This window comes from Sinohyriopsis cumingii, chromosome 17 (genome assembly GCF_028554795.1).
Source record: "Sinohyriopsis cumingii isolate HCF-2022 chromosome 17, ASM2855479v2, whole genome shotgun sequence".
NCBI lineage: Eukaryota > Metazoa > Mollusca > Bivalvia > Unionida > Unionidae > Sinohyriopsis > Sinohyriopsis cumingii.
In genome coordinates this window covers 97,810,561-97,837,947 of record NC_142977.1, presented here as the reverse complement: position 1 = coordinate 97,837,947, position 27,387 = coordinate 97,810,561, and the positions used below count along the sequence as shown (strand labels likewise).

General features: G+C 35.9%; 2 protein-coding genes across 2 annotated transcripts in view; both read right to left on the bottom strand.

Annotated features, from left to right (window-relative positions):
* LOC149779509 (uncharacterized) overlaps positions 1 to 3,993 on the bottom strand; it is a 44,876-nt gene extending 40,883 nt beyond the window's left edge. Inside the window, exon 1 of the mRNA XM_089940210.1 lies at positions 3,860 to 3,993. The gene's annotated coding sequence lies outside the window, so the exon portion shown is untranslated. The remainder of the gene's footprint in view (positions 1 to 3,859) is intronic.
* A 5,219-nt stretch (positions 3,994 to 9,212) lies between these two features.
* LOC149779508 (isopentenyl-diphosphate Delta-isomerase 1-like) overlaps positions 9,213 to 27,387 on the bottom strand; it is a 33,059-nt gene continuing 14,884 nt past the window's right edge. Inside the window, exons 3-6 of the mRNA XM_089940219.1 lie at positions 17,713 to 17,805; positions 15,577 to 15,698; positions 14,767 to 14,959; positions 9,213 to 11,015 (exon numbers count right to left, since the gene is read on the bottom strand). Coding sequence (XP_089796345.1) covers positions 10,879 to 11,015; positions 14,767 to 14,959; positions 15,577 to 15,698; positions 17,713 to 17,805 — 545 coding nt within the window. The 3' untranslated portion in view covers positions 9,213 to 10,878. The remainder of the gene's footprint in view (positions 11,016 to 14,766; positions 14,960 to 15,576; positions 15,699 to 17,712; positions 17,806 to 27,387) is intronic.

Sequence of the window (27,387 nt, the reverse complement as noted above, 5' to 3'; positions counted from 1 at the left end):
AAATTGGATTCGCAGGATGCTTTATGCAGAAATTCTTCTAATGTTGTTCATTATGTACGCTTGGAGAAACAATAATTACAAGTTTACTTCAGAATTTAAATTTTCATCCATATTTGAAGGCGCGTCAACATCATTTGTCAAAAATTTAAAAGCCTCTATGCCAGGACTGTTAGAGTTGATAACATCCTGTTAAGCTGTTTTATAAAAACAGTTATGTAAATATTTTATAGTTTAATTCTGGCCACTATATTTCATTGTCAGTCAGCATCATTGCCATAAATATGATAGCCCTTCAAGATGGAAGATTCTATTTATGATAGCCCTTCAAGATGGAAGATTCTATTTAGTGGCTCTTGAGAAGATGAAGTTATTGAAAGTTTTTTTCCTTCTAGTTTTAGTAGTAGTAGTAGTATTTGACAGCATATTGGCATTATTTATTCAAATTTAAATCCATTGATGTCAAGTTTGATCAAAAGTTTTTTAAGTGGTTTTTGAGAACTCATTCCGAGGACTTTCTATTTATAGTTACAGTGACAGACCTTGTCAGAATTTATTTTGGGTCAAATTCTGATCAGCTACTGCTGAGTGAAAGTCAATATTTTTTATGCATTTTAGTAACAATGACGGCAGATCAGTGCATAGTTGTTGTTGCTGTAGGGTTTAACGCCTTTTTTCAGCACAAGATAGGCCAGTAACAATGGTGGAGGAAGAACCAGGGAAAACCTTGGAAAGAACCACCGACCCACGAGAAGCTACTGGCAAGCTTTCTCACATACCCACGTTGGCCGAACATGAGACTCGAACCCACGCAGACAGGTGAGATGGCAATTATCTGTGACGGTGATCGCTTTAGACCACTCGGCCACTCAATTGTTAGTATAAAATTGAAAAGCATTTACGCAGGATAATTTCTATCAAACTTGGTTAGATGCTACTGAGTGGTTTTTAAGAACAAGTCACTTCAAGACTTTTCTGTTTTTAGTATTATTTGTATAGCTTTAAAAGCCTTGCATGCCATGATGTTCTTGTAAAATGTGGTCAAATTCTGTTAAACGGATTATGAAAAGTTATTTAGAGAATTTTCTATTTTTAGGAACAAAGCTATATTAGATGGTGGATCAATACCAACTGTAAAAAGCCGAGAGACGTTCATACCAGAATGCTTTCTGTCAAATTTTGGTAGAATTGTGTTTGTAAAATTTTCTAATTTAGTAATGGTGGTTACATTTGATGGCCAATCAGCACTGCTTGTATAAAATCGAAAGCCATTCAAATCAGTATCCTTTTAATCAAATTTAGTGAAATTCTTGTGTTTTCTTTTATTTTTACATTTTCCCAGCACACATAAGCTGTCATTCATCAGCTGTCTATTACAGACAGTACATGGATTTCTTAACAGTGATAAAAAAGAATATCAATACAAGTAGGTGAAAACATGTATGTTAACCTTCTCTACATTTTAACAATTACATGACAAACAACCGTGCCCAGTGCCTTCCTCACTATCAGTGGTGTTCCAATTGTGCGGAAACATTTTTCTTCCTTTATGTACATTTATCTTGACCTTTGACCCTTTTGACCACGAAACTGATAAGACTCGTTCTTATTCAAAACGCAAGCTATTTACAAAGTTTGGTAATGATAGATAGTGGACAACAACAGTTGTTGTGTAGAAACGAAACTGGGAACAATATGATACGAAAATCGAAGCAGGTCAGCTACTTAAACATGTATATCAAATTTCATTTTTCAGCCTGATGTAGTTCTTGCTTAATTGGGCAAAAAAGGGTTTTGCAAAAAACTAAATAAATTAAAAATGTTTAACAAGAGCACAGTGAATACCAAATTATATGACAACCTCATGTTCAATGGTTATGTGTGGTCCCACGTTTAATGGTTTTCTATGTTAATGATTATATTGTGTGGTCCGATGTTTAATGGTTATATGTGTGGTTCCATGTTAAATGATTATCTGTGTGGTCCCAAGTTTAATGGTCATTTGTGTGATCCCAACTTTAATGGTTATGTGCAGTCCCGTGTTTAATCGTTATTTATGTAAATGATTATATGGTGTGGTCCGATGTTTAATGGTTATCTGTGTGTCCGATGCTTAATGGTCATCTGTGTGGTACCATGTTCAATGGTTATCTGTGTGGTCCGATGTTAAACGGTTAACTGTGGTCCGATGTTAAATGGTTATATTTGTGTTCCCATATTTAATGGTTATCTGTATGGTCCAATGTTTAATGGCTATCTGTGTGGTCCAACGTTTAACGGTTATCTGTGTGGTCCGATGTTTAATAATTATCTATGTTGTCCGCTGTTTAATGGTCATATGTGTGGTCTGGTGTTTAATGGTATCTGTGTGGTACTTATTGGGTGTGGTTGACTCAGGAGAACATTGACCATTGGGTCTCTACGACAAAGGTCAAGGTAACATTTCTTGCACTCAACCTAATGTGCAGAAATCATTATTGTCTTATTAGACTTACCATTACTGTGACCTTTGTCTTCTAGACCCCATACTGTGTAGGTTTCTTTATTACCTTAAGCACAATCCCATCACAAAATTAGGTCACAGAACAGGCTCAAGAACAAACATTATTCTGCAAACACATTTATTTGAGCTACACTGGTCTTGGTTTTCCTTAACTCAAGAGCAAGCATTAACAAATTCTAGGTTTGTGTTGTTGAACTAATATGATTGTGTCAAATCCAAATTTCTTCTTTAAGTTATGGTAACCTTGACCTTTCACCGTTTTGTACCATAAGCAGTAGGCCTTTTCCTTACCCTAGTACCAGCTATCCGTAAAGTTAGGTATATGCTTAACTAATGTTATCGTGCAAACGCAACTACTCTTCGTTCATTCTGTGACCTTGACGATTGACCACTGGACCCTAAAAATTGATCTCCTTCCTTACCCAAGTGAAAGCCAATTCACAAAGTCTAGTAACTTTGATGGTTGAGAACTCAGGTTATTGTACAAAAGCACAAATCTCTAACAGAGAAATGGATGGATGGATGGATGGATAGACAAGCACATGGACATACTGAAAGACAAACCATCATAACTGGTGGGCATACAGACCTTGCTATAATGACCCCAAAATCTAATAAAATTATCTAAATATGAATATAAATAAGCATACTAAATTTAAATTGACTCTCTCAAGTGGTTTTTATCTTATTGTACTAACTAGGTTTTGTTAGAAAAATAATGTTAAAAAATGTGTTATATAGATTGAAAAAATTGTCGAGGCTTGAAAATGTAATACAGTCATCTTTCTCTCTCTCTTCATATATATATATATACCACTCCCTCGATAACTGGCGCCATCATAACCCGCTTACAACGCGGGGTTTGGCGTTGGTTCCATTTTTTTAAATTAGAAATATAAAGAAAAGAATTTGTTGAACTTGAGGAAAATCGCGATCACAATAGGTAACTGCAAGTTTGAAATATCGCTGGTTTTATCGTTGAAAACGGTAAATAGGAGCTGGAAATCTGAATCAACATTATGAAATTGTCAACATTTAATAAGAAGTCATAATTTTTCTTTTCTTTCCAAACGACATTCTTAGTATACCGTAAATAATACCTTAAATAACGATATTCGAGCTATGAAAAAAATGTCACTTACTTCTAGTGGAAGAAGCAGTACTTTAAGAAATAAAAACCAATTTAATTAAGTTTAAAACAAAAATCAAGTGAAATTTGTATTTTGATTCAGTGCGTGTGTGATCTGGATTTTTAACGTAGCTTTAACAAATTTTCAGTCATATCGCTACGATGTCTGCAGTTATTTTGGTTCAAACGTTTAGTTACGTTTAAGTGTAACGATCATAAATGCAACGTACCTTCTTGTATTCAAACGTAAAATGTGTCAATCTACAGCCATGTCCACGAGCGTTTCTCTCTTAACCCGAGTAAGTGCAAACAGACAGCTGACTTGCATAAGTGTTTGTTGTATTGTTGCATTGAATTAAAAGCTGGTCTTCTTTCTATTTCTATTATCAGATTAATTGCCTCTTTTGTATCAAATATAGGATATGGAACAAAAGAAATGTTCAAAGGTATCGAGGTCCTATATGCGTAAGATCTAGCGGCCCTGGGTCATATGCCGGTTGAAATGATTAACTGAACACTGTTATAGATAGTACTGTTGTTGTTGCTGTAGGGTTTAACGCCATTTTTCAGCACACGATAGGCTATACATGGCGGCCAGAATTAATGATGGAGTAAGAACCCGGGAAAATACCGGAAAGAACCACCGACCCAGAAGTAAATATTACTGTGTACTTAATATAATTAGACTACCATAACTTAAGCTACTCAATCATAAATGTGCTCAAATATAGCAAGGCAACCAAGCAAAATGAATACTTTGTGAAATAAAAAGCTCTGTTTGAAAGATACGGATCATTGTGAAGAAGCAAGTTTCAGAAATATCCTGAATTGGTATTAAGAGATATCCTCAAGGATGAGAAGTTTCACTACTACTTGCAAAGAAATCACGGCATCAGTATTTTATTAACTGAAAGATACAAAGATTTAGTGTGACGCAGTTGACTGTTACACGAAATAAAAGTTGCTTGCTTTTTTTATAATAAAAGAATCTTGTTTCGTGGTGTATCAAGGACTCACGGTACTAATTCCACTCCAATGGTAAACATATGGAAACACTATCATATTCAAAATTCAATAACTTAAAATTTATGGGTGCTGATAATGACACCTATAATTTTTCGTGCACATCTAACCTTGGTGCAAGCTTATGTGTGGAGAACACCATATGACCCGCGGCAATTTGTTTACATACATGTGCATGAAACACGTGTTATTGATTCTGCACCAAATGAATCAGGTGCTACTTTCAGTATTGAGTACTCCTGAGTCAAGCCTGTAAAAATGCTAAAGTTGCATCAGTAGAAATTTGTCAATATTTTTTTTACATTACATATAGGACAAGCTCTCAAAAGATATTTTTCCTAAAATTTTAATTTTCATTATTAACCAATTATGGACCACCAAACCTGTAAATACTCTATCATTTCTTCACCCATTTCTAGACTGGTTCACAGTTCTTCCGTATAATTAGTACCGTGTGTCCTCAACGTTTAATCTGCTTTCCTGCTTTGGAGACTCCCTGCTTCGAACTCTCGCCCTACCATAAAAAGCAAGGAACCCGACTAATCAACAGCGACAAATTTCAGTGACGTAATACACAAATGTTTTCATGTACACATGAAGGTTCTTGAAACCATTTGGAATAATATTAACTCTCTTTCAGATGTTCGTCAACTTGAAAATAAATGTAATTTACACATAATAATGAGCAACTTTGTTCAAAAAAGCGCTTGATTGACAAATATTCTCAAAGCGATTATAAAACAAAAAAAGTATTGAGCCATTACACATCCCAGTTTCTCACCCACCCACCCCGCAGTTTTGTCAGCGGAGATTGCACAACTTATTTTCTGGAGGTCCCTCATAACTCGCGTCCTCGCTTATAGAACGGTCTATGAATCTGGACTCCGTTGTGCGCGGCTTATTGAGGGAGAGATGTATGTGGTTTGTTAAAATAATTCATGCTAATAATAATAATGGAATCTGGTAAGTAGTGAAACATCAGTGATATTTTTCAGTTTAATCTCCAGACTGTTTTTTTTTTTAAGGCTACTGACTTCTATTCAAATACATTGTCAAAAGTACTACATTTGTATTTGTGAGTTCTTTCTAAAAGAACCCATTCTCCTAATTAGAAAAGCCAGAAGCTATGCTGATGCTAGCATCTAGCACTAAAATCACCATAGGTAATCAAAATATATAAATGGCTATTCATTTGAATTAAAAGATGTGGTAGGTAATTAATATTCAGGTCTTTTTTTTTCTTTGTTGTCTGCGCAAAGTGCAAAGTAACAGGTAATCCCAAGTGCACAATAACTGCTGACGACAAGTGCAAAGTTACTGATGACCACAAGTTCAACACATTTTGATAATGAATTACTGATACATGGGTCTTAATTTCTGAAGGAAGATGCCTGCTAAAATAATACTCTAGTAATAAATAAATAAATTATTGGTTTGAAAAGAAACAATTATGAGAAAGAGGAAAGAAAAAATGCACTGAACGGTCCTTTTAAGGTAAACCAAATAATCGGTGTTTTGATGGGGCTGAAATTGGTGACTATAGTCTGAATATAAATCCCCGTTTGTACTCCCTACTGATTTCAATAACAAAAATGTTTAATGCGATAAAAAGTGCACAGAACTAAGTCAACTGAATCAATGATTTATAATTTCTAAACTGACTGTGACCAGAATGGCACTAATACTGGCATCATCCAGCACCTTTCATGCTTAACGGACTTTCCATACCAACACTGTGCCATACTGCATACACTATGGGCTAGTTTATTTCCATCAGACAACATAATGATGTAGTTCATCCTATTCAGTAACTGCCAGATAATTCTGTAAATTACCATAACCTTGTGAGTTTGGAATTGTATCCCTTTGCGGACATGAACATAGAAATTAAACCGCATGTTAAATCCATGTGAAAGGCAAATTTGTTGTTGTCATTCTTTTCCTTTGCTTGTTTCGACGTCGCAGTTATCAGAAGCAGACGACACATGTATGTCCATCTGTAGTAGTGCACATACCCCTTTGCTGAAAATAGACTTGTCTAGGAACGGGATCTTGAGCATGTCTGTCTATTATATAGAAAACTTCCACTAAGTATGAAACGCACAGTTGATGACAGCCACTCTACTCACAGTCAGGTTAGAAATTATAAATCAGTGAATGAATTGACTAAGCTCCTTGCACTTTGTTATCACATTAAAGGTTTTCATTACTGAAATCGGTAGGGGGTACAAACAAATGGGAAGTATAGTCAGACTATACCTGAAAAATTTAAAACTGTTAAAGCAGAGGTACATGAACTTGGACTCTTACTATAGAGCATAAAATTACCTAAACTCATACCAGAGTACCTAAAAAGTGTTCTGCCTGATGCCTACAGTGTTAAGAGACTGAAACATCTACATACATTCATTAACAAGTTTGTGCATGCGTGTGTGTGATTAGGATTTTCTACAATGTTGTTGTTGTTCTAGGGTTTAACACTATTTTTCAGCACAAGATAGGCTATACATGGTGGCCAGTATAACTGGTAGAGGAAGAACCCTGGAAAACCCAGGGAAGAACCACTGACCCATGAGAAGCTACTGACAGGCTTTCCCACGTATCCACACTAGCCGAGTCTTGGACTCGAACCCAGGCAGACAGAGGTGAGATAGCAGTGATCCGGAACGGTGAGCGCTTTGGACCACTCGGGGCCCCGATTTTTTACATAACCTTTAAAAAATTCAGTCATATCACTACAATGTCTGCAGTGTGACAGTTTATAGTTATGTCTAGCACTGGGGCATCATGCTGTAGACATGTAGCATTATGTCCCATCTGGTCACATTATCCTGACACTAGGCCAACCAGTCCTAACACTAACCTCTTAATGCTCAGCACCAAATGAGGCAGCTGTTAGTACCATTTTTTAAAAGTCATTGGTATGACCCGGGCAGGTTTTGAACTAGCGACCTCCTGCATCTGAGGCGGACACTGTAAACACTAGGCCTCTGAAGCGGTCCATTAACTAGTTTGCTGACAAGGCTATGTTTGGCATCTTATGATGAAAAAATCCCATGCAAGATTATTAAAGCACAATGCCACATTTAGTACAATTCTACCAAATGGTGTTCAGTGAGAAGAATGGCTGCTGTTGAATGGAGATAAATCTTGATCAGATTTTGACAAATTACACCCACCCCCATTCTTCCAGCAACTGTTCTAGACCTAACTGAGGATGGCTTAATTTCATGAGAATTAGTTTTGCCTGTTATTCTTCAATATTTGATAGCATTCTTCATGATTTGTAAATAATATATAAGCAGTAAGCTGCATGGATTTGTTTTTCATACATGCATATATAAAGACTGAAACATCTACAGACATTCATTAACAAGTTTACTGACATGTTATGTTTGGCATCCTATGAGGAAAAAATCCTATGAAAGATTATTATTATTATTAAGGCACAATGCCACATTTAGTATATTTCTACCAAATGGTATTGAGTGAGAAGAATGGCTGCAGATCAATCTTGGTCCGATTCTAACTAATCCCCCCCCCATTCTTTCTCCAACTGTCCCAGACTTGATGGAGGATGGTTTAATTGCAGGAGAATTAGTACTGCATGTTATTCTATAGTATTTTATAGTATTCTTCATGATTTGTAAAAGTGGACTATTATTTCATCATCCTCATCATCATCATCATCATCATCATCAGTCCCGTAGTCTGGTATACCGTTGGGGCACTGCACAAGACCAGAAAACCAGCTTCCTCCATTCCTCTCAATTTTCCGTCTTTCTCAGTGAGTTGCACAATGTCAAGCCTGTCCACTCTCGAATGTTATCTTCCCACTTTCTTTGCCTGCCTATCTTTCTTCCTCCTTGTACAGTGCTTTGTAGTATTGTCTTGGCAAGTACTAATGATCACGAGACATGCCCATACCACTGCAGTTTACATTTTTTCACTGTGATCAGGAGTTCATCGTGAGGCCCAATGGCTTGTCTTATCATCTGCCATATTTCTTCATTGGTGACATGGTCTTTCTATGTGATACCAAGGATCTTTCGAAAATATCTTATCTCTGGCCTGTATCCTTTTCTCTAAGTCAGCTGTTATGGTCCATGATTTGCAGGGGTAGAGAAATATGGAGATCACCAGTAAATGCATCAGTCTGACCTTTGAACTGAGTGCGACGTTTTTGTCGTTCCAGATGGGCTTCAGTTTTGGCAGCGCTGCTGTTGTCTGTGCAATCCTGGAGAGTACTTCAAGCTTCGGTCCTTCATCTGTTACAGTTGCCCCAAAGTACTCGAATCTGTGGACTGTTTCTAGCTCCATACCTTGGACCCTGATGTCAGTGCTTATGTCCATGGTGTTGTTGGTCATCATTTTGGACTTCTCTGCACTGATTTCCATGCCATAGGCTGCAAAGGTTTTTCAAAACCTCTGCAAAACTATTATTTATAATAAGCAATAATAGGAATGAAGTTATATGGATTTTTTTCATGTATACTTATATAAATGAGAAGCAGTAATAATAACACAGTTTTTTTAAAAATGACAAGCATAAATACTGAATATTAGAGAATTTTGTAATAGCTCTGAAAAAATAAATCGGAACATTTTCTGAACACCCATACAATCTTCTGTCATACCTCTTGCATATTTGTTTACAAGAATATCATCATGTCAAAGAAACATTTGCCTCTTAAGAAAAGTATCAAATTCATATTATTATTATTATCATTATTATTATTTTTTATTATATACTGGAATGAAAATTGCATGAATAATAACCATGTTGAATGTAAACAGACTTTCATATTGTTTTTATGATTTTTATAAAAAACAAAAATCTTCCGAGTTTACATGACCTGTACAAATATTTGGCTTTCCCTACTTTTTTCATAAGCTGTGGCCAGCAGACAAACAGACGAAGAGTATACCAATTAGTCTGACATTTTGCAAGTGTCTAAGATCACATCTATGTAATGAACATCCTATACTAAATTCCTCTATGTGAATAAACAGAGCTCTCAGTATAGTAATGATTTAATGCTGAATTTATGAAACTAATTGAATAATGTCCAGTTTTCCTTGCCCAGGCTCACAAAAACTGGACATTATTCAGTGAGTTTCATAAATTTAATATTAAATCAGTACCCATTTGATGTTCTGTTTATCAAAGTTTTTATTTTAATGGAAATAGTATTGACAGCAAGAAGGAATAATTTCATTCATTCCGACTCGGACATGGCACCTGTCACTTGAAGCTGACAATTAAATCATGATTGTCAGAGGCTGGAGTCAATGTTACAATCTCCCTTGCCCTCTGTCCACTAAATGATGTCCTTTGTTTCATTTGTAACAATTCCCTTGTTAGATTGGTCATATTCCAGCAGACAGGTCCTTTTTTCCCCAATGCCCATTGGACAATTGATTCAAAAAATGCCTACCAAATTATTGACAATAATGACCTATAAGGTAACATTTGAATCACACTTGTCATTGTCATAGGGTGGACTCTCTGTAAACAGGCCCACCCCCTGTCTGAGCCCTCTATTTATTTATTGATACGGTTAATTTTATTTATAATGAGCCTGTGAGGTAAGTTGGTCACATTCCCACAGACATAACCTTTTCTCCCAATGCCACTTTGGCAATCAGTTTGAAAAATGTCAGTAAAACATGTTGACAGTAATATTAAAACAAACTGCAGTAGAAGGCATGGTAAGGAAAATTCCCCAAGTCTTAGCCAATCAGTAAAGAGAATAATGCATAAACAATGCATGGGCTTATTTAGACCAATCAGAATCACATACTGTGATATGTAAGCATGTCATATCAAAAATATTAAATTGCATGCACTATATGTAAAGTGTACCTACTATGTGATAAAAAGGCAAATATGACCCCACAAAACAATCCATTTGAAATTTTTTAAAATTTTTTTCTATTAATACAAGAAAAATGCATAAATGATATGACATCCACATACTGTCCTGCAACACTGTCCATAACCATACTATCTTTAAATACATTAATCAGTTGAAAGCCATTTATTATCTGGCAGGAGTGAGAATACTGTTCTCTTTCAGAGTTATGACATTAATGACGAGCATTCTCAATCACATTATTTTAGTGTAACATTTTCACAACTCTTTAAATTAAACCTTTTAGCACAATAAAAGCCAGCAAATCTCTGAGGTGCCAAAATATTTGCAGAAAACTAGTTTCTTATTGGTCAACAAAATCTGTGTATGGTCTTGTGATCACTGAATGGTTCTAATTTTTCTAAATTGTCCCACCAATTAAAGAGAAATCTCTCTACTATCATTCTAAACCAGGGTGTGATCAAAATCCCTTCAGACTCAGCTCTACCTGAAAAAAAAATAACAACACAGTAAATGAAAAACTTGGAAAGAGCATCATTTGACAGTAGGTTCAAAGACACAACTTTATACTTTTGTCTCAATGCTGCCTCTATGTTCAAAAAATACATTTTTGTTTCTTTCATTTTATTGATCTGTCAGATGACATTAACCTCTCTATCTTTCTCATACATAATTCATATGCAAACCTATTTATGTAAATAGAAACTATGAAGATCGCTTGTGAAACTGTGTAGTGACCCACAATTTTAATAAAAACAAGATGCCCAAGCAGACATCAGATCACTCACCTGTTTGACATCTGCCTTATAGCCAAATGCAAGAACAGTTGGCCAAGAAATCTGGGTCAGTAGAAAGCTTTAACATTTCTTCAAATTCTGCTCATAATTTATGGAAAAAAACTGAAGGTTTTTCTCTCGTTTGTATCTTCATCCATATTTGAATGGTAAAGAAGCATCATATGCATAAAAACTCATATACCAGAATGCTTTGTCAAATTTGTTGAAATTATTTATTTATTTATTTTTTTAGAAGAAAGCATTTTTAAAAATTTGTAATTTGGTAATGGTGGCCATGTTCAGTGGTTGATGGACATAAATTGTACAAATATAAAGGCTCTAATGCCATGGCGCTTTTGTCAAATTAAAAGGAGTGGTATTTTCGAATAACTTGTATGATTTTTCTAGAATATAATAATGGCAGCAACAGTGCACAGCAGATGGATTTCATTGGCATAATCTTTAAGATCTTCATCCATTATGATTGTTAAAGTTGGTCAGATTATGTCAAACAGAAATAATATGTTGTTCTAGGATTTTTCTAGTTTTAGAAACTGCAGCCATTTTGGACAGAAGTATATATAATTTTGTACAAAACTTAAATGCACTTTGCACTAGGATGCATTCTCTGAAATATTATGACCGCTCCGGTGGCCTAGTGGTTAGAGCGTCTGCTTTGGATGTGGGAGGTTGTGGGTTCGATCCCTGGCCAAGTCATACCAAAGTCTTTAAAATATGGTACTAACTGCTGCCTTGCTTGGTGCTCAGCATTAAAAGGTTAGTGTTAGGACTGGTCGGCCTCATGTTAGGATAATGTGACTAGGTGGGACATCATGCTACATGTCTGCGGCATGATGCCCCTGTGCTAGACTTCACTACAAACTGCCACACTGCAGATATTATAGCGATATGACTGAAAAATTGTTAAAGCTACGTTAAAAATCCAAATCACACACACACACACTCTAAAATATGATCAATCAAATTCTTGTGAACATTTTCTTATATATAAGAGTTATTTTAAAGATTTTACATTTTTATCAACGGCGATCATCATTTTTACAAGTGCATACAGCCGTCATGCCAGAATGCTCACTGCTGAACTTGGTTGAAATTGGTCTAGTGGTTTAAAAGAAGTTAAAAATAGCAAATGTTGATAGATGATGCATGGATACATGACAGATATTGACACAATATCATACTATCATACCGTAAACTCACCTGGCCTTATGGTCAGGTGAGCAAGGGCAAACAACTCGATGAAGAAAGTTGAACTACAGTGATAATACTGTTATAGTGCTTTCAAGCTTATTTTTTTGTTGCAAGAAAGTTTACAGAAAAATCAGGTTTTAAAATTTACACAGATAAATGAGGAAAACAAATTATAAGTGAAATGTCCTTCAAAAAAGGGACATCATAGCTAAGCACATTTTGTCAGATACTACTAGTAGCAGTGCTTTTTAAGCATATCATCTTTTCAAAGTAAAAGTAAATTGTATGCACCCATGACCTTCCACATCCGTGGTGGACACTCTAACCAACAGGCCACCACAGCGGTCGGAATATGCTTATTATTCACTCAGAGTGAGCCACCTTTCTTCTTCTTTTATGCTTTCTTACTGTATCCCACATGATAATGTCACTGGTTTACTGTTTATGTTCTGCTATGTTTTGAGTACATTCACACAAAAATGTAAGTATTAACTTAATTCTCCTTCCCAATTAATAGGTTAAAAAAATATTTAAAAAATGTATTAGCACATTTTTTTGTATCTGAACCATGGTCAACTGTACGTGAGGCAGCCATATTTACCAAACTAGACCATGAGAGCATCTTTGAACAATTCCAAAATTTCTTGGTTGTAATGTTATCAATGTCTATTGATGAGCAGTGAAAGAATAATTATTGTATTTCACTCCAGTGAAATATCAAGATCATTTTTCTCAGAAATTCCAGTAATTCTTGTCCTACCATAAAATACCATGGAGCTACATTTATCAAGCAGGACCCTAACTAAATATATTAGCAAGTGATTACGTTCAGAACTACACTTGTTTGCTGTTGCTCACTTGTAATTTCATTGTGTTTGAAGTCATAAGAAATTAAACATAATCACAGTGTAAATATATATTATCCGCCCATCTACCCCCCCCAATGCAGACCATTAGCATGTAAATTTACTAAATATGCACTTCATTTCACCTATCATCTCATCATTTATTTAGTTTTTCAGAAATGCAGTCTGATTTTGCCCAGCAAAATAGAACATATTGTGAAGTCTCATTTCCTAGAAATTCAAGAGAGAACAGTTGGTATCACTATCTCATCTTATTAATTAAAGGGATACTTAAATAAAACTTACAAAATGCACAAGACAACACTGAATTAAACATCAATAAAAATATAACCACAACTACAAAAATGAAGATGCATAGTTGTAAACTATTTATTCCAGCAAAGTCAAGTTTATTTCTGATTTAGTTTAAATAAAAACTGCATAGAGACAACCACTGGTAGGGATGTCAGTCTTGACACGAACAATGTGTGTGTGTGCATGATTTGGATTTTTAACATAGCTTTTAACAATTTTTCAGTCATATTGCTATGATGTCTGCAGTGTGGCAGTTTATAGTGATGTTTAGCACTGGGGCATCATGCAAGAGACATGTAGCATCAAGTCCCACCCAGTTACATTATCCTGACACCAGGCCAACCAGTCCTAAGACTAACCTCTTAATGCTGAGTGCCTAGTGAGGCAGCTGTTAGTCCCAGTTTTATAAGTCTCTGCTATGACTCGGTTCGAACCCGCGACCTCCTGCAGCCGAGGTGGATGCACTAACCACTAGGCCACTGAAGCGGTCAACATGAACAATGTCACAGCTTGTAAGCAGTGAAAGACTGTGTGCCAGTGTAAAGAATCTGATTTTGGATTAGCATGTGATAGGGCTTTCAAACATGAAAATTTAGCAACAGCTTGAAAGTCACTGAGTTTTCAATTGCTTCATAAAATGCAATTACACTTCTTGTTTCATTAATCATCCATTTGCTGCATTTTCCATTTGTACCATTACACACATAATCATAAGCCACATCCAACTGCAAACAATGTTGAGCCTGATCTACCATTACATATACTGTGCCATCAGATCAGGGTCTATGTTGTTTGTTCTACTAATTACTCTTAACAAACTGTACAGGTACAGATCTGCTGGTGCATTATGTGGCAGCAATCTGCATCCATGCATTTTGACATATAAATGATTATTAATGGTACCTCCATTTTCTTTAAAATAGTCATCACTTCAACCACATCCATTCTTCACACAATATGCATTAATTCTTTGTTCTCCATCCGTCAATTCTTCATTTGATATGCATTCCACTTTCATTTGTCTGGTAAAATTACTTATTTCAGGATCAGTACTTAGAATTTTTTTTAAACATATGTTAACAAGACATACTCATCAGATCCCAAAGATTTTCCTGATTGACGAATTTGTGGCTTTTGACTTCATTTGCATTCTTGGTCACAGTGACATCTTTCTGTGCTACTAATACGTAGTCAATTTCATGTTCCCCCCAGCGGCGATCAGCTGATATGTTATCTGCCTTGTAGTGAATTCTTGTTAAGAACTTGAAGTCCTCTATTTCCATCTGTAATAGTGATATGAAGTTGAAATAAGTTGAATGAATCACATCCAATAAATATGTTAGATTCTTTAATTTATAGCCCAAGCCATCTTTAAAATGAATCTTGAGAATCATTCTGTACACTCTGGACCATGACTAAAACCTTTTCTTAATTGTTTAATGTTTTATTTTCTTCAAAAAGCTCTCATAATTATAATAATCTGATACATGGATATCCCAAATAAATAGAGACACAAGCTAAAATGAAACTAAACACGTGAAAGACACCATTATCTGAACACAAGAACAATGTTTCCTTGATCTTACAGTATCATTTACATCTTTATAAGCAAGTGATAAAAAGCAAAATAATGTTACTGTCAAACATTTTCTCAATTATAGATTGTTTTTCATCCCTTGGTCAATTCTTGGGTGATAGATCACAATTCCCAAATAATTTCAGAAATATACATACCTTCTCGAGTTATACACCATGATTGTACAACTTCATCAAAAACAGTGATGGGTTTGTATTTGAGGTTATTCAGTAAAACGCAAACAAGCATGCTCAAACAAACCAAAGGGACCATTTACCCCTATGTTTTCATTAAAATTCAGAAGAGGGGGTGCTCAAAACATACATGTATGCCTAACTCGTGCTTTAGTTTTCGTTGTGCTGCCCGCTTGATCCCAAGTGCATCTTTTTCCTCTGTTTCAGGAGTTGTGTTCAATGGATGACTGCAACATGTATTAGTAAAATGACCTGGAAGAATAAATTCAACATAATCCATCACCAAATACCCCAAATCATCATCATTAAGCTTTTCTTAGTAAATCATCCCCTTTCTCTGTCCCACCACATCAAACCCTTTTTTGTCTTAGAATAATATAACATATCTAAGACTACAGTACAGCCACCAACATCGTATCCCAAATTTAAAAGTTTATATTTTCTATGGTGTAGCACTAGTTGTGTGATGTTACTGATATGAGAGGCATTTAAAGAAAAGAGTTATGAACATTTGTATACTGTACAACAAACCATGAAGTAGATGGAAACATTTGGTAATTGAGCACGAACAGGTGGCTGGTAAGCATTCCGGAACTTTTGGTCAGAGTGACCTTGACTCAGACATTTTGATTCCAAAATCAATATCCTTCTTCCTTACCCCAAAAGCGCTGTATGTGTGTTTTGGATTTCTAATGTAGCTTTTTTCCAGTCATATCGCTATGATGTCTGCAGTGTGGCAGTTTATAGTGATGTCTAGCACTGGGGCATCATGCCACCGACATAAAGCATTGATGTCCCACCCAGTCACATTATCCTGACACCAGGCTGACCAGTCCTAACACTAACTTTTTAATGCTGAGTGCCTAGCGAGGCAGCTGTTAGTACCATTTTTACAAGTCTTTGATATGACTCAACTGGGGTTCGAACCCACGACCTCCCGCATCCGAGGTGGATACTCTAACCACTAGGCCACTGAAGCGGTCTACCACTAGAGTAAGTCATACACTAAATTTAGACCTGATATGTGATGTAGAACAAATTGTTACTTTTTTACTTATGACAAGTGGAAACCATTCAAGTTTGGTAACTGTGGACAGTGAACATCTGTAACACATTGATGGATGGGGGAACAACATTATCATAAACTATGCTCTGCCTTATGGTGGGTATATGCACATCCTCCCTAATTTCCATGGTGGGACAACGTATTTCTCATACAAATTTCTTCTGCTTTTAATGGCACTTTTAAAGCATTTGCTATATCATGCTGTGAAAATGGAAGCTAAGTGCCTTTTCCTTGGACATGCCAAAGCAGCCACCCAGCTGGCCTTTATGGGTATTGAACCTGGAACCTCTTTTAGTCCACGACTCTACCAAGCTATCACAGCTACATGGTGGTAGAACAAAATATGTGGTGTTGATCTGTGAAAATCAGTCAGTTATACCAGATTTGTAACAGAGGCTAAAAAGGTTATGTTGAGGCCACTGCTGCTGGAAATTTGATTTCCATATCTTCCCAATGCTTTGTAGGTGAGATGGTGAACCAATAACATATCTAAACTCCATTTGTACAAAAGAGCCAGATTAAACTTGTTGGTAAGTGCAAAATTTTACTTAGGAAAATATTCTGGGACAGACTGAATGACCTGATATTTTAAAGAGTAAATACCTTTAAATGATAAAAATAAAGAAAGATAAATGTCACATGCATGTTAACAAATATACTTAGAAACAAAACAATAAGCATGTTCTGTGGTCCTTTAGTTATGGAGAATAAACTGTGACTTTGAGTTTGACTATCAAAACATTCGTTGCCAAGACAACACTGGTAAAAAAAAATCTGCCTACATTCCATGATTTTTAAAACTCTTGATCACATCCATAACAATGACAATATTGAATAGTCAGCGAGGCCAAACATAATGGGATTGAGAGTTCATATAATTTTTGGCACAGAAACTGCTAGTAATATTTATTTTCCTATTAGCTATTAGACGTGGAATAATATCGTTGTACTGTAACAATCATAACATTATTTTTTATTAATTTTTAACCTAAGAATAAACTTTTCTGGAACATCAGAGCTATAGAATGGCCTCGCTCTACTTTCTCTTTCTATATAAGTATCACAATAAACAAAATATAAATATTCTAGGTACATATAGCCTCTAGATGTAATTGCATGATAACTCCTTCCATAACTATCTGCACTGCATTCAATGGCCATGACTTGAAATAATAATAACCAAGGTAAAATTTTTCTCACCAGGAAAAGTAATCTTGTAATCTGATCTCTGCTGTAGCAGAAGCTCTGATTTGCTGTTAAAAAGGAACACGCTGAATGCTCTGTGAAGCATACCTGAAACATACGTAACATAAAGTTATGTAAATCTACATGCAAATAAATCTGTATAAGCTTTACATTTATTTGAACTTGAATTTATTTCATTTACTTCCTTATTCATTAAATTAATTGTTTTATCAGTTGGTTTTTATGATTCTATTTCCCAGTACAAAATGGTAACTGTTTTCTAAACTTTTTCAGAACTCGTGTAAATCCTACTATAACATATGGGTTGGATACTGTACATATTTCTCTGTGTACACCTTTGAATATCTGCAATATGGCCTACTTTGTTTTATAACATGAATCATGTTTTATATGAATTCTGTTTATGTAATCAAATCAGAGAATGAAAGTAGAACAAAAGTTAAAATTCATGCAATTCCTAACCTGCATAAAAGCTAGAGGTCACTTTTTGTGTCCATTCAACTCATTTCAACTGACCAATACAGGTCTAAATACTAATATTAAAATAATGCCATTAAAGCAGAAAACATTAATCAGTAGTTTATCCTAATCATTTCCAAATGTGATCATGGATGTAAATCAACCAGGTGGAAGGTGATCTTTGTACATTAAAATATCAGTTATCATAGATGGGGTTCATAACAGAGTTGAAGTGAATTTAAAATTTCCAATTCTGCAATCAGAACCTGACTCAAGCATGAGCATAGATTTTGGGATTACCTGCATGAAGTTGATTTTGACAATGGACTTAAATTGAAATATGCACAAGCTGCTAATGCCATCAATTAGATGATGGTGTTCACACCTGGTTCACACAGCACATACACAAGGAGCAGCAGGGAAGTCGTACAGACCAGGTGGCTCAGATAAATTTAACCCTCCTACCAAACATTTATCCGTAGAAGCCTCAGAATTCAAAAATAAAGCCTCCTACGAAAAATAATCCGCAAAATTTCAACCCAAAGTGCATTTTTAGGCATAAAAAAAACAGCAATTTTTTGGGGGGGTATTGTAAAATTTATTTGCTGTAATTGAATTTGGGTTGCAATTTTATGAGTAAATTTGATCAAGACCGACTCGATATCTACTACGTGGATCATGAAGATTAATCGTGACAAATCCGTGCGGTGTCGCTTGAGCGTGACTAAAGAAATTTTTAAATTTATTTATATCCATGTCGCCGTTGCACCAAGTTTGATGGATATTCCTTAGCGTGTGAGTATCAACTCCATTGAAAACTGATAAAATATTACAATTATCTCTAATTACCTTCGGAATTTGCGTATATCGCTGTGTCACGTAAATCACATCGGTGTTCTTGTGTCGGCCACGCGAGAATATCCTAGCTGGGTTAGTTTGCTTATCCAGCATCACATCATCGAAAACAACAAGATTATTAGCATCACCATCTAAACTTTCCACTGATGGAGTTTCATTGATGTCCGTTATAAATTCTATTGTGCCATCCTCAGTTTTATCGCTAAATTCCTTTAGTACTTTATAACATCGCTGATCATCAACGGACGGCGCAACCAAATACAATTTGTCCCATTTTAACCATCTCATTATCAAATTTAGCAACAACTGTGTTTTTCCAGAACCGGATGGTCCGATGATTATCATTCTAATCGAATTCGGTAATGCTTCGGTGTGCTTTACTTGCTCGCGTTTCTTTGTGGCTGAAAAATCAATTACATTCATGTTATTAGAATATTATGGATTCATATTGTGTTAAGTGTCGCACTCGAACTGCTACGATAAATCCAATCGAAGTCGTTACACGCAACAACAGAAATGCAATCAAGGGAGAATGTGAAGTTTGCAAGACAATTAAGTTTAGATTTGTAAAAAAAAAAGTAGAACCGGAGGAGACATCGCAACCTCCTTAACAAATCTGCCTGGAGCTCCCTGGGCGAAATATCCCGGAGAGAAACATTTACCAGGATATAATTACTGCGGACCCGGCACGAGGCTAGATATAAGACTTAACGATAATAATCAACCAAATCCTGGCGAGGATCCAGTAAACGCTATCGATAACGCATGCTACTATCACGATCTTGCATATCGCAGCGGAGATTTACAACAAAGACATCTCGCTGATATTAAATTAATTCACGCAATAGATGCTATTCCTGATAAAAATTTCAAAGAGAAATTGGCAACTTGGTTAATAAAAGGAGCAATGAAAGGTAAATTAGTACTAGGTGCTGGTAATTTATAATGGAGCAAATATATTATTCTCCGCGAGGATTTTGGCGAGGAAAATCAGCAATAGCCAAACTTGCTAAGGCAGCAAAAGTAAAGCAATCTGTCGCTGAATCGTGGCTATCGAGGCAAGCAGTCTGGCAAATTTATCTTCCTCCGCCTAAGAAAATACCATATGCGAGTTTCTCTGTCAGCGTCCCTAATGAAGTTCATCAGGCCGACTTAATGTTTCTTCCTTACGATACCGTTGACGGAGTTATATACAAATATGTTCTGACGGTTGTTGATATTGCAAGTAGGTACAAAGAAGCGGAACCGTTATCGAATAAAACAGCAACAGATATTGCTAAGGCGTTTAGCGAAATTTATTCACGATCTCCATTAACATGGCCGAAGCTTCTCCAGGTTGATCCAGGTCGAGAATTTCTTGGCGCGGTTACTTCACTGATGAAAAAGAATAATGTTAAAATCCGTCGCGGTATTGTAGGTGTTCATCACAATCAAGCTATCGTTGAGAGATTCAATAAAACTCTTGCAGAACGATTATTCGGATATCAGTACGCGCGCGAATTTATCCAAGATAAACGATCTCACGATTGGGTAACAAGATTACCTCACGTGATTAACGCGCTAAATAACGAAGTAACACGAACGATATCAATGAAACCCGCAATTGCAATTACAAAAACAAAAATACCACTAAAGCGAGATTCTACTATTTCACCGGTACTAGGTAGTGTCACGGTTAGATATTTATATAGGGAGGGGGAAGCTGAAGGTGGCAGAAAAAGAGCAACCGATCCAAACTGGAGTGTTACAACGCATAAAATATCGGCAGTAACAAGATCATCAGGAAGGCCAGCAATTTATTTTCTAGATTCATTAGCACCGCAACGAGGATTTACCAAAGAAGAACTACAAGTAATTCCAAATGATACTCAATTACCACCATCTTCGTTAATGTGAAATCTAATCCTACCCAACTGAGATAATTTTCTTACTCGAGAAACTGCCAGATAAACTAAATTCGACCAGGAAATTCTATCATCGACAATCCAAACTTGACCATCTACTGTTAATCCCTGTGACGAGTGAATCGTTGCTGCGTATCCGAGTTTCCACGGTGATCTTTCTGCGTTTATCGCATCATTGACAAGATTAATATCAACGAAAATAATATCGTTTAAAACCATTATTTTTTCTTCTCCGCATGGTAAAGTAACATTGATATTTTGTTTTCTAGTATCAGCTGGCCTGTAGCACAACGGAACCTGCAATGTTGGAAATTTCTCATAATGAAGTTTGAATAACATTTCCTGAATAGTATCGCGAATAATTTTTCTGCTAGCAACAATCAAATGATCAGGACGCCACAAAGTTAGAAAATTATCCATCGAAGTTTCGTCGATTATTTTTCTCATCACATCACATTGAAATTTATTAGGTTGCAATCGAATCATTTTTTTAAACTCGGTCAGTAAAATATCATTAGATCTATAATCAGCATCAATCTCTTCATAATAATCTACAAAATTTCTAAGCCACCTGTGAGGAGATTCGCCATCAATAGGATCAGGTTGGCCGTGATCGCCGCACATTATTACTGCGGTGTTTTTCTCTTCCAACCAACTCAGGAATAATTTTAACACAACTAAATTTACCGTGCAAATTTCATCAAATATTATAATCTTATTAACGTACTTGTTTCCCATTCGAGCCGGATCCCACAATCCACCACTATATTTGAAATAACTGTGATAAGTACAAGAATTAACGCCACGTTGTTTTATTTCTCTCGCTAGTCTGTGAGTTGGAGTTAACACGATCATATCAGAATTTGAAAATAAGTTTATTGCTCGTGTTGTTTTACCACTACCGCCAGGACCATTTAGGTAAACGAATTTGTTTCGTGAAATTGGATCAAACACTGATACTGCTGTTGATATTTCATCACATTTATCTTTATGAAACTTATCGCAATCTTCTACATCCGCGTCCTCACAATAATCTAGAATATCCTCGTTTTTTATTCTCCAAGTTCCCCAGGAACCATCGGTAATTAAATTCTCCAACCTACACTGGAATTTCTTATCGATATAAAATGAATCCGTTGCAACTCTTACCGCGATATCAGAAAATTTATTTATCATCGACAGCAAATTAATACTCACATAAGCGAGCATTGATGATCTTAAATGAGTATACTGTGCTGATTCTCCATCAAGATAAGTTATCACTGTACCTAACTTCGTTCCATCAATAATAATATTTTCTCTGTTGCAAAATATTCCACGAGACACTGTATCAGCAATAATAAAATCCATCTCAGCATCATTGATAAATAACCTAGCGTGGCGATGTTTATGATCAACTGATCCTCCTTGAGTAAATTTACCAATTATTTTTCTTCCAATATCTTTCGCGTTCTCACAATCCGTGGGTAACCACACCTCGGTCTGCTTTCTATACGATATAATTGCTTCACTTACCGTCAATGATATTAACATCGACGAATCCAGCATATATCTCAACAATACCGTAGGGACCCATCTTCGCTGAGATAAATGCCGACCAAACCAAATATAACAAATTTTATGCAAATTTTCAGCAAATTCGAATGAAGTAACATGAGCGAATCCGGTCATGACAAAATCGGGTAACGGTCCGTTAATTGCAACTCTAGTCATCTCGTTGGTGGGATGACCGAATTTAGCAAAGTAATCTGCACAATCACCATATCCAAGGAAACTTCCAGGATAGCATGCGCTCATATCAACGGAAATCATATCCTCGAAATAATATTTGGTATTCCATAATCCTCCATGGCCGTATTCGATACAACTAAGTTGAATATCATTGAGAAATTCATTTCTTGTAGGTTTCCACGAATTTCTTTCTCTAGCAGCATGAGCAGCAACAGACGAAATGGTAAAGCAATTTGTCAGTAATCGATCTGGATTTGACGAATACTTCTCCGCGATATTTTTCATCGATTCATGTAATATTTCATCTCGGTAAATATCTCCGCGTGGTAAGATAAATTGATCGTATCTTTCTTCGCTAGAAAATAACCAAATCGATATTGGATCGGACTTGGCTAATAGTTTGATATATCTAAACATTGCATCGGAACTATCTTTGGATTCCACGGGATAAAACTTAACAACACGATCTCGCGGGAATATCATTACCGACTGACTCCACGCATGTGAATTATGATCAACAATTTCGATTGGTGTTCCTCGAGAATTATACGGCGATGAATATAATATTTCACCCGATAGTGTTTTAACCGTAATAGGAAATTTAAGTTTCTTACTTAACGCAGCAACATCATCGATTGATGCGCCATCAACAACTGTCTTTGCCCATGAATTAATTTTATCCAATCTCAATTGAGTTAGACCAGATCCGCGACGAGCATTTTTCATGTGCTCGATAACTCGCTCAGCTACACAATTTATTATCGGAGATTCCCTCATCGCAGGTAGATTTTTCACATCAGGATTATTATTCAGCCGATAAATTCCATAAACAACAGCACTAGAAGGATACGCCCTAGCATAATAAGGACCATCAATCCCCAGCAGCAATCCTGGTTTCGAATTTTTATCAAGAACAACATTTTTCTTACCACCGCGTACCGGATCTCGTTTATCACGAATAATCCAAATGTCATCGGGCATTTGTGCAATAAATTTTATTCCGAAAATAAATCTCTCTTCTTTGTGTGAGTTTTTTATATGTTCGATTATCTTTTTCGCTCGCTCTAGATTCATCGTAGCATTAACAAAATTAGTTTTCCAAGTTGACCAAACATGAATCGCTCCATCATCGAAAAATTCCTTCTTCGCACTATCAACTTCAGGAATGATATATTCTGCCTCATCAAGATCAAATATATCCATTATTATATTTTAGACAAATATCTAAATATAATGAAGCAATGCGCGTGGATAACAGTTGGATCAACAAAATCATGTAACAAATCCTGCAGAGGTGAATATTGTGGCGCTCATATATACGAAATTCGACGAGGCAACAAAGGACCACAACGATGTTTAGTTTGCCAAGTTGGTATTCGAGGAAAAACAAGATTATGTTTCTCTTGTGGAGGAAAGAAATATCGTGAGTTACGGAGATATTATGAAAAAAGATCTTCCTCAGTGATAAAATGTGAAGAAGATTATATTAATCGTTTCAAAGCAAATTACGATTTAAACAAAGAGAATATTGTATATGAATCACAAATCAACGATCCCTGCAATGAAAATCTCACACGAGTATAGATCTCATCCTACCATTAAGAATTACGAAGCATCTGCCGATGGTAATATCAGAAATATCAAAACAAAGTATCATCTCGGTAATGTTTGTAATTCGGGGTATTTGGCGTGTAACTTCAACGAGAATAAAAAAATAAATTATCTTTCTCACAGATTTATATTCGAGTGTTTTCATGGAATCATCAAGGATAATTTGGTTATCGACCACATTGACGGAAATAAACTTAACAACAAACTTTCTAATCTTCGCGCGGTAACTCCGAGTGAAAATGCAAGATTTGGTAATACCAGTGGCGGACGGCGACCAGCTAAGGCGGTTAAATCGATAAATCGAGAAACAGGTGAAGAGATCGCTTTCGAATCGATGAAATCAGCTGCGAAATATTATAATATTAGTTCAGCATCAGTGCGGCGAGCGGCAGAAAAAATAATCCACGCTACATTTTCATATAATCTCGGCAATTGGATCGAATTTTCTTATATCCCAATAATATTTGATTCGGAGAGTGACGAAGAATAATTGAATATCTCCGCAAAACAAAAAAAAAAGATTAATTTTGAAAATTTCCCCTGGTTTTTATTTATTTTTTTCCCCAGAAATATTTCTGGGATACAGATTTGGAAAATCTCACTTGCGATTTAAAAATCAGAGATTCTCACGATTTCACCAAAAGATTGATACTTACAGTTTCTCCGCGTATATCAAGTAAATTTCCTTTTTGATCCGTTAATTTGAAATTTATTCTTGACAAAAATCGATTATGACATCGCAGGTAAAACGGATTCATTGGTTCTTTTATTATCAAATAACCAGGAGATGCGCTAGGTGAAAATGAATATAAAATAAAACCCTGATGGGCTTGATTTGATTCTGACGAATCCACGTTGTAGCTACCCTCGACAACATCCGCGTGAAGATAAATCGCGATAACTTCCGTTATATTAACGATACCCGGCGATATATGTCGTCCACCTTTGTCAGGATCGTTATTGTGTTTAAGAATCAATTCCGAATGTATTTTTTTGGTCCATGCGGAATGTAATTTCGGAAATAAATCATCGATGGTATCAGTGACGGATTTTCTCATCGCATCAAAATCAGAATTAGGAAATTTGAAATTTGGCAGTGTTTCCTCGGTTAATTCAAATACTCTCATGAATTTTTGTTTCTCACCCGAGTTCTTGATCAACTCGAATTTGCTAATAGGAAGAACATAGTCGGCAATTGATATATCGTCGACTATCGCCCGAATAAACATATCATGATAATATTCAATATCATTCGCAAGTTGATTTAAAATTTTCACGTGTTTTATAATTTCGTTACATGAACCAGATTTATTTAGGATGCATTCATGAAATGATCCTCGCAATAAATTTAATTGTAATTCGTGTTCTTGAATAAACTCGTCTAGTGTTCTTCTTACCAAGATACCGTCTATGGGGGCTATTATCCTGTTAATGTGGGTAGCGTCGAAGATTTTTACATCTGGGGGGATTTTAGGAAGAGGCAGCCATGAGAGAATTCTTTCGTTAATAAAAGTGAAAGCGAATATTACTAGGTTAATTTTGTGGTTATTCATGAGATTGATGGCGCTGTGGATCAAAGGTTTGTGTTTGATATCTCCATACCATCCTTCGTCGGTTGTAAAATCTTCCTTTTTTGGTTCCGGTAGTTCTGGAAGGGTTTCATCATACCAACCTGGAATAATAACATCCGATTTCTTTGGTTTTATCAGAGGTGCGACCTCGGGCCAACCTAATATATTCCTGATCGATGATTGGTAAATATCTACCACGTACGGTGATTTCACTTCTATCATTGACGATAGTGTTGGATCATGTGAAGATATCTTTATTCCCGGAGTAGCATCGCCGGTTAAATTTGATATTCTAGTGGTAAACTCATTATTCAGCTGATCAATTTCATAACTGCCCGTTGGTATACCAACGACGATCCAATCGGGTGTTCCATCGGGTTTATTCTTATTTGCAAAAACAAGTGAATTATTTGGCATCAAATTACCGAATGATTTCGATCTAACATTAGGCCAGCTGTTGTAGACACGCAACTGTGTTAATGCAATTTCGTTAACGTTAATTGGTGTTGAGAAATTAATACTAAACTCGGGTTTCGTTGAACTTAGCGATATTAACGTTGTTGTTGGCGGTGTCGTGTTTGTCACGATCTGGGCTAACTCGGACATTATTAATATTCATTTGTTCAATCTCCGAGTAAATACTAATCATTGAAGAAAATTCTAGATCGGATATAATACCATCGTTGAGACTTTCAGAAAGTAACAATGATAATTTCGAGTATGCGTCATTGATTTTAGTTAGTTTATTTTTATACGAAGATAACTTTTCACTTGTGCACGAGGATATCTTTTTTGCGATGATATTAAGAACACCAGCGATTGCTGTTGTTGACGAGATTATTATTGTTGCAACGATTGGCGTTATCATTGTTACTGCGGATAGAATTATTCCTGCACCAGCGACCACAGCAGATACCGCGTACACTGCAACGTCAATGATAACTAATTTGCGCTGGTATTTATTTATTTTTGTTTGATAATCGTCAAGTTGTTTTCGCAACGAATCCTGCCATGATCGCGCCTGATTGTAACGGTAATCCGATGCGGTCATTTATTAATCTACGATAACAATTACGGGATTACTGCCTATATTTCGGCTAAATATTCGAAAATTACAGAATAATTCACAATTCCCATGATGGTTCTATCTGGTGGTTCTAATATAAATATATTATCATGACCTTTGTGCATAATATAATTAAAATTTTTTTCGTGGATGCTACGGCTAGATATTACCTGAAAATTTATCGAAGATTGAATGAATATTCGATACATACCCGTAATTGGCGGGTTAAATGTAAATGAATTATCCTTGTATGTCCACCATTCCTCTTTTCGTACCTCTACCACAAATGGCACACTGCAGGTAAGATTTTTTGTTTCTACTTCCTCTGGTATCGAAATTCGCGATAATCTTCCAAGGTTCATTGACGATATTTTTGTGTTGATTTCGTTAATTTTTGTGGTTGTTTCGATAATTTCCCTACCTAATTGCTTTACGTCAGTGGCGTGACCAGTTTTATCGGCGGATTGAT